This window comes from Mastigoproctus giganteus, chromosome 10 (genome assembly GCF_048544385.1).
Source record: "Mastigoproctus giganteus isolate SK-2022 chromosome 10, ASM4854438v1, whole genome shotgun sequence".
Lineage (NCBI taxonomy): Eukaryota > Metazoa > Arthropoda > Arachnida > Uropygi > Thelyphonidae > Mastigoproctus > Mastigoproctus giganteus.
The window spans coordinates 204,888,776-204,897,837 of NC_143584.1; the positions used below are offsets into that span (position 1 = coordinate 204,888,776).

A 9,062-nucleotide genomic window follows, 5' to 3' on the forward strand; every position below is an offset into this window, starting at 1 on the left:
CACTTTTGGCCCTTGGTCTAAATGCCTGTCCCCCACCCCTTTGCTTTCTTCATTGTCTTAATTTATTGTCATTTGGGTTTGCCTTAAATTTACTTAATTTTATTTGATTTATTTATGTTGGTTCTGTTTTATTTAGTTTTAGGTTGATTTGCATGTTTGCATTTAGTTTGGACCTATTATTTGGCTTCATTGGCATTGTGGGTTTGCATTTCATTTGCTTATTTGACCTGTAGAGAGCAGTGGATGTGGCATACCCTTTGATTGTGAGGTCATTTTCTTTGTGTTCAGATCATTGAGGAACATTCATTCTATTTGTCTGGATAGCAGTCAGCAACTGAAACACAATCCTTTTTGTGGAGTTCACAAGTGCTAATATCCCTTTGAAGGTGGTGCTTGTAAGTTACCTGATGGTTTCTTTTTTTTTTTTTTTTAATTGAAACCTGTAACATGAAAGGGATTAGAACCTGTAGTATTTAGTACCATATGTGGATTGAAGGTTGAGAAAATTCTTCTTGATATTTGATTTTAATTTCTGTAGATTGTAACCTTCAGGAAATGTGTGAAAGGAGGCTGTTTCAGAAAATAGGAGTGGAAAGAATAAATGAGAAAGAAGAAAATTTGATTCCGTGAGGATGCAGACTGCTTACAGCACGTTGGGGGGGGGGGGAGTTATAGAAGCCAATTCAGAAGAACAATGCCCATGGAAGTATCTACAGAACCGGCATTCAGCAGAAACAGAATATCTGTGAGATAAAGTGAAAAGACTTTGTAAGATGCGAGTCATTAATTGACGTAACTGCCTTCTTTTAAATGACATCTAGAAGCCCGAGAGAAAGGTCATGAGGGCACCACTCCAGTTATTGGAACAATATTCTGTGGTAGGGCAGATTTCAGATTTGTACAGAGTGAGTAGCTGTTTAGAAGAGAAGCAATTTGCGATCTGCTTATGCCAGGGCAGATTAGAAGTCAAGGTAATCTCTAATAGAGATATGTGTTCTTGTCTAGAAATCTGAATATCATCAAAGATAAGCATAGGAGGAGGAGAATTCTTTTTGTGAGAAGCAGGAATGAACTTTAAAAGGATTGCAATTAACTACGTTATCTTTGCACCCAGTGGAGAATTACCAGGAGATAAAAATAATTTTTTTTTGTTTATACTCCAGGAACAACCACATGGTCAGAGGAGTTCACAGGATGGGAGAATACAAGAAACACCACTGCATTTAGCAGTCACAGACTTGAACCCCGGTCACTCAACTTGTACTTATGAACTCTCATTCCTGACCACTCAGCAATTAATTAATTAAGGAATTGGTAGTGGATATTCAAGAAGTTTGATGCTGTTTGTGCAGGACAAGGTTTCTCAAACTGGAAGGATTGCAATGTGCTACCATCAGTAAAATTATCAATAGGATTTACAATTGACGAAAGAAGGGCATTAATATATATTTAAAAAAAATAAATAAATAGGAGACAGAACTGAACTGTGGGAAGTTGACAACAGAGAGACATCTACCATCACCCACAGTGAGTGGTCAGAGAGAAAACTGGATTCAGTTAAGAAAACAGTCAGCAATCCACAATATGAAATCTTATATAGCAGACCTTTATGCCAAACATGATCAAAAGCCTTTGAAATGTCAAGAGCAACTGCTTGAATTTCAAACTTTTTAATTGGATTTGCCCATAAGTAAGTAACATAACCAGGATATTGACACTGACGGAATTCCTATTGGCTATCATTGATCAGATGGAAGGTTTCTAAATAGTTTAGGAGTTGGCAGTTAGTGGATTAATCTATTAATTTAAAAAGAGTAGAAGCAAGTGCAATGGAATGATAATTGAATGGGAAGGATTTTTCACCCTTTTTAGGAACTGGCTGGATATGAAAAAATTTCAAACAGAAGGAAAAGCATTAAGAAAGTGTAAAAAGGCAATGCAGAACAGGAGTAAGCTAAGGAGCAGAGATTTTGAGAGCAAGTGGAGAAATACCATCGGGACTTGGAACTTTCTTACACTCAAGATTGTTAAATTCTGGCATCTTTTTGACGGAAGGCCACAGGAATAGACTGAGTGTAATATATTGGGATTGGAGGTGGTTTACCGAGGTCATTAATACAAAAGTTAGAAGAAAAGTAGGATGCAAGTAAGTCAGCTTTATCTTTAGCTGAGGTGGCAGTAGAACCATCAGGTTTTAACAGAGGTGAGAGTACAGATGGGCAAAAGCTGCAGCCAATAGCTTTGGCAAGAGATCGGGCTGTTTGACAGTCATTTGGACAAGAAGTAAGTTTTCTATTCTTAGTCCTGTTCAAAATCTAGTTTGGACTGAATAATAACTTCTTTACAATGGTTGCAAGCTTTGGTGTAGGTAGAAAATGAACCTGTAGATTTGGATGAAAGCCAATTGGGATGTGCAACATTCTTATCTTGAACAGTTACTGGAACTTCATCCTTATTAGAATAATTTCAATGAGCAAACATTGACAACACTGACATGGAATGTTAGAGTAGACATATGAATGGGTACCACCTTTTGAAGCAAAAGGAATCATACAGTGAATAATTAGGACAATGAGATGTACAGTGGCTGAATCAACGAATAATTGGGATTCTGTCAGAAAAAGTTAATGGGGTGTGGCAGACTGTAAATGGTCATCATTGAAATTGGAACCAAGACCACATATTTGCCAATCTGGCAGTGGTGCAATGCTTTACAAGCCCACCTGAACAATATCTGTTGCATGTTAATTGCCAGTTCCAGATTGACAAATATGTGGTCTTGGTTGTGTGTTTAATTCTTCATGTGGCATTTCAAATAGGTAGTACGTTGAAATGAATAAGTGAGTAGTAACCCAACTTTTAACTGCTGAAGGACAAGAACCACAAGAAATTCATAAAAAATGCTGGTTGTGTGTGGTGAAGGTTACTACTCAAAACACACTGCCATAGAGTGGTCAAGAAATATGGCCCACAAGTTGTCCTATTCAGGACAATCCTGGCATGAAATCCACTGATAGTGTTCAGTGTTTGGAAATAGCAGGTGAAATGGTGAAAGAATTTTCACAACTGCTGAACATCAGCATAGAAAGTACCACTCATTAAGAGCTTTCAAATGGGATCGTATTATTGTGAAGAAAGCTATGAATTTTTGAAATAAGATTATAGTAAATGATTCATGGTGTTGTGATTCTGAACTGGAGTTGAAGCTTTCCAATTTGCAATGAAAATATTCTCAGTTTCCAAGAGTGTAAAAATGTCAACCCCAAATTTTTGTAGGAAAAAGTTATGGAAGCTTTTTCTTCAGCACTGTTCTTTTACTGCTGGATTTAAATCTTTTTGTTAGGTAGATGTTGTGAGACAACCAAATTAGCATAAGTGTGGGAGAACCATCCATTGATTTTTGGTGAGTACAAGTATTTTTTAACAGTTGTATCTGTAAAGGAAAAATAAGAACTGGCCAACCTACAAAGAAAAGTTGTTAAAAATGTCTGGCAGTCACTGTTGCATGGTTCACAGAAATTGGTATATTGAGCTAGAAGGCATCTTAAATCTCTCTTGATTTAGTGGGATCGGTTTAACCGGGACACTTCAAGACTCCAAAAAAAAAAAAAAAAAATCAACCAGAATAGGTATAAACAGATGTCTTGCAAGTTGTAAATAAGCGACAAGCAGGGCGTTATAAAATCGTCATTGGGATATTATTATCTTACAACCCCCACGCTCAAAAAAAAAAAAAAAAAAAGTTTAGTTTGTTTTGTTTTGTTATTTATGTCAGGGATAACAAAATTTTTTTTTTGTTTAGAAATCGCAAAAATGATGGGTAAATGCAAACGAGTTGCACTTTCAATTAAACAAAAACTTGAAATTATTCAAAGGTTTGAAAATGGTGCATCCGTTAAATCTCTAAAGAACCATTATATAATGTTAGTGACCAAACCATACGCGACATTGTAAAAAATAAATGGAAGCATCGTATTGGACACTAACATTATAATGGTGTGAGTAGTGCGTGGTAAGTTTTTTATCTATCGCCATATTTTTTACGTAGGTTGCTGAACATTTTTGGGAGTACTGTACTATAGTAAGTTCCCAACTTACGTAACTTCGAACTTAAGTTAATATATTTTTCTTTTTTAGGACTGTAAAATTTAAAACAGAATAATAATAATAATAATAAGCAATCAATAAAGACGATCACGGCACGCGGGATTTGGAGTCATAAGCTTAAAAATAGGAATGAAGAAAAGATTTTTAAAATTTTTTAGGTTTTTTTTTTTTTTTTATACATAGCTGAAGATTTCAGTGAAGGGGACACAATTTCACCATAATAGCGTAAAATCCTACAGAATTCCAGCTATCAGTATTATTGCAAATGCAATACGATTGAGTTTACTACCCTTTTATAATGAATTGCAGTAACAGAAAAGTCTAATAATCCAGAATGTGCAAATTGTTTTATGGTAGCGACCTTCAGAAAGGTGTTTTAGTAAAATGTGAGCTCGCGTGGGGTGATAATAGTGAACATAAAATTTCATTTTGACCGTTATCATGGTGCTGAATAAGTGACAGCGGTACTAGTAAATCTATCAAAAAAAAAGGGGGAAAGCAATCGATTCGGATCAGAAAATTAAAATAAGAATGTTTGAAAATGGTCAAACATTAACAAGTATCGTGCGGAATTTAGATTTGTCAGTGTCAACAGTGAACACAATAATAAAGGAAAAAGACAGAATATGAGAAGCGGTGAAGGGATGGGCACCAAAGAAGTCAACTATGATAACCAAGGCTACGAAATACATATCAGTTTTTACTGTACAATTTCTTACTTTAATGTTTTCTTTTCTTATGAGCAACTTCACCGCTATCCCCAGATAGTTTTTAATTGAACTAATTAAAAATATATAACTATTTTTCTTCATTCTTCTGAGGATATTATGTGGATTTTGTAATTTTGGCATATCACGGATATAGGAGCAATATTTTATTAGTCATTCCCTAGTTACGTAAAATTTGACTTACATAAGAAGTCCTGGAACTTATGTCGGGGACTTACTGTATTTTTGGATTATCCGGGATTTTTATTTTATCATCTATCCCGGAAAATCGAGAGTCTACTGTATATCCAAAACTACTATCTGGCAAGTCGCTCAAAAGTCCTTTATCAATGTGCATATCAGTTATAGATTGTGCACAAACTAATGCGATATTTTGTTCAAAGTACCTTAAAGAATGTGCCTAATAATTACACTTATGAATAAGTTAGTTCAAAAAAGAGTCAATGTTTAGTCTGTCAGGATGCATGAGTTGGCTCCAATTTGCAGATATGGAGGAGTAAATACCCCATGTGTTAACTAAACATTAATATTACTGTATTAGTAGTAGTAATTGCAAATGATACAAGCAAGCTCATAAAAAAAAAATAAATAAAATTCTGTCTGCATCATCTATCCATCCCCATTTAATAATATGTCTAATTCTTCCTTAAATTTATTCAACCCACCCTCTTCCACAGCACCAGATAGTAGCTTGTTCTAGCAACCACTTACTCTCTGGCTAAAAGAAATTTTTCACACATCTATTATGCAGCCATCTTCTTTTGATGGCTGCATGGTAGGTGTGTGTGTGTGTGTGTGTGTGTGTGTGTGTGTGTGTGTGTGTGTGTGTGTGTGTGTGTGTGTGTGTGTGTGTGTGTGTGTGTGTGTGTTGCCCAAGTAAAAGTTAGAATACCATCATTAAATTTACTCAATCCATTTAAAGCTTCAAATGCTTCAGTCAGATCTCCTTGTGAGTTCCCAGTTTCCAATGTCTGCAATTTACAGAACCAAAGTCTTTTGAAGTAAAAGTACCCCTTTTTGTTCTTGACTAATCTGATTGTTCCTCTTTTCTGTACCTGTTTCAAAAGATCTACATCTTCCTTAAAATGTAGCTTCCACACCTGTTTGCAGTACTCAAGATGTGGTCTAACCATTGCCTTGTACAATAGCATAATCACTTCATTGTCCCTGTTGGCAAAGTTCCTGTATGTCATTGACAGAACCCCATGAATTGAATTTGACATTCTCTGAGTGGCCCGTCTGCTGCTCAGAGAATGTCATTTTGGACTGAACAATTACGCTGGGTTTCATTGTCCACCAGCTTGTGTAGTGCCACCTAATTGGTATGTTATTCTGGGGTCACTGCTGCCCATATGCAATACCTTGCATTTACCATTGTTAAACCTTAACTTCCAAATTGCCACTTTCAGCACATCTACTTGAATGAAAGCAACATGAAAGAGATTGTTTCAGAAGTAATGTCTTTGCAGAACTGATATCAGGAGTTGTCTGTCGAGAGAGATTTTACTATATTGCATTCTAATTAACCTAATTCCATCCCCTTCCTCTTGGGAGAAAGCTTATATTTACCATTGCTTATCTTTATTTTTGAATAAATATTTTCCTAAATAAAGTACTACTTTCTAAATAAAAATTGAACATAATGGCAATATTTATTTTAAAAAAATAAAATAAAAACATAATCCCAAATAGCTGTACTGACTGATCTGATTTTCTGCATCTCATCTAAATTTTTAGAAACTTATCATTCAGCTTCCAGTAGAAATTTTTTTGTGCACCCCTCCTCCAAGTAAAATTTACAAACAAAGCTGGGCACATGAGATGGTCTTTCAGCCAAAACTTGCAGAAGACCATGATGTAGCTGTATATGAGTAAATTCTCATTAAATTTTTTTCTTCTGGCCTATAATCCTGCAAATGTGGTAGAAATTAAATGTAATGTTTATAGCAGTATCCGTTATTTTATTTATTCATGTGCAGTTATATGAATAATAAACTTGAATTTATCTAAATAATGGATAGTCTAAAAATGTAAATCTCATTCAGGGGGACTCAAAACGTGGTTTACTCCAACTTTAGTTCATTAAGAGCTGCAGTGCTAATTATGAAAGAAATGTGAGCATGAAACATTTTCCCATGTCCATAAGAAATTGTGAGAAGCAGATCCATTTTATACCTAAACAGTGGTCTTAGGTGACATGTCACCTTTTTTCAACACTGCGTAATTAGTTTTTCATTAAAATGAACTTATGCATTGCTGAAAGATGAAACCTTGAACCTATAAAAACATTGATCTTTGATTTAAACTGTGTGCATCATCATTCCTGAAAATAGAAGTTTCAGTAAAGTTGAATGAAATTTTATTGCGTGGAAAAGGTTTGAAAGAACACTATGTAGGGTAATTTTTATGCCATTTTCCCCCCCACTTTTAAATTGCATATGCACAGCAGGTACCATTAAGTTGTAAACATGATCATATTAAAAAAAAAAAAAAAAGAATATGGTTCTTTGTTAGTTATATATGAACAAATTGTTCATCTAGTACTGATGTAAAATATTGTTTTTAATTTCTTGGGAGAACGGCATACATGGGAATTAACTAATTCTAATGAGATTATACGACATTGATCGTTTATCAGTACCACATGGATGCTGATAATGGGTGGTTGGTTCTATACTTTGGACTTAAACGATATCCACAAGGATTTCAAAAAATTGTCAAAACTGGCCTCTAAATGTTTGGGTTATTGGAATATTTTCTGTAAAGTTTCCTTTCAAGCTTGTTTCAATAAACTATCATTTTTTGCCTTTAAAATTTATATGGAATGCAGATTGTTTAATCTCTTATGAGAATATTGTTTTTAATTTTGTTGTAATATTTTATTTGTTTAAAATTTCTGAAATCACTGATTGTTGAAATATAAACATTCTACTCTTTGTGCTGTTTTTAATAACTTGTGTAATTATAAACTGCATTTTTTTTTTGCAATAGTAATAAAATAGCTATTGTTGGTTTATCAGTATGTATAAAATAAATCAGTGCAAATTAATAGGTGCTGTATAATGAAAACCAGATTAAAATTTCCATAAATATTTATGATTTTTATTTATATATATTTCTAGGATACATCCAACAAGATGTTCATTCTTCTTGATTTCAAGAAAGTCAAAGTCAAAAAATGCTCTCAGAAACTTCCTACTATTTACTTGAAACCATGCATTTACAAAAAGAGATGATGGATTTCTCTTGTAAACTTATGTAAATATTTATGTAAAGTTTCGACCCATCTGCTGGTTACAAAGATGTTATTTATTATTATTGATTGCAGTATATTTGTAATGCAAATGTATTAAAATATAAAGTATTAAATTTATTTTCATAATTCTTATGTTTTGAAATATAAAATTCAGAATACTAAAATTTTGCATATTCTTTTTTAGTGGCAATCGAGAACCGTTAATTGTGGGCTGGCCTACATCTTAGCTAATTTGACTCGATATTTAGTTATATCTAGGTACCAAACAAAGCACTTAAAAAAAAAAAAAAAAAAACTGCAGCCATTATCCACCCACTGCAGGATGGAAGCCTCCTCAACAATTCATGCTGAGGGACATGGACCATAATCTGCCACACTGGTCCAGTGCGGGTTGGCAGATTGACCGTATTTAGCAGTCAGGGAAGGGGGCGGCTTGAACCCCGGTCTACGCAAAGAGCATGTGGTACTGCACTCCCGCTCCTGACCACTCTGCTACAGAGGTCGGGTTTTTTTTCTCTTACTTTTCACAGATGTACGATGCAGTAATATCTAATTGTCTTGACATAATCTACAGCGAAATGTCAATTAGAATGATATGGTCTGCCAGGGGATTGGAACTCTGTGGATCCCATAATACAAACTGTTTGAGAAATTTTGCAGCAATTCGAATTTCATGAATAATAAAACATGCATTCAGAAACAATCAGTTCTAAAATAAGATGGATTTATGTTAGATGGATAATGTATAATTAAGTTACCAAAGTTGTTTTTGACATATTGATTTCTTGGAAATTAATCTGTTAGTTTGAAGTAGGCTATGTTAAATAGCTATTTTAGTAAATTTTAAGTAGTCTTCAAATAAAATTAATTTTTTTGTTATTATACCCAAAACAGCCATAAAATTGTGTATATAAAAAATCAAGAATATAAACAGCAGGTTAACACTTACATTTCCATATGTTAGCTTTTGC

The 9,062-nt window shown here is 34.1% G+C and overlaps 1 protein-coding gene across 1 annotated transcript in view; it reads left to right on the forward strand.

Moving 5' to 3' along the window:
- The window catches only part of LOC150079800 (uncharacterized), a 28,569-nt gene extending 20,498 nt beyond the window's left edge, over nt 1–8,071 (forward strand). The window contains exon 6 of the mRNA XM_090382816.1: nt 7,958–8,071. Coding sequence (XP_090238942.1) covers nt 7,958–8,071 — 114 coding nt within the window. The remainder of the gene's footprint in view (nt 1–7,957) is intronic.
- The last annotated feature ends 991 nt before the right edge of the window (nt 8,072–9,062 follow it).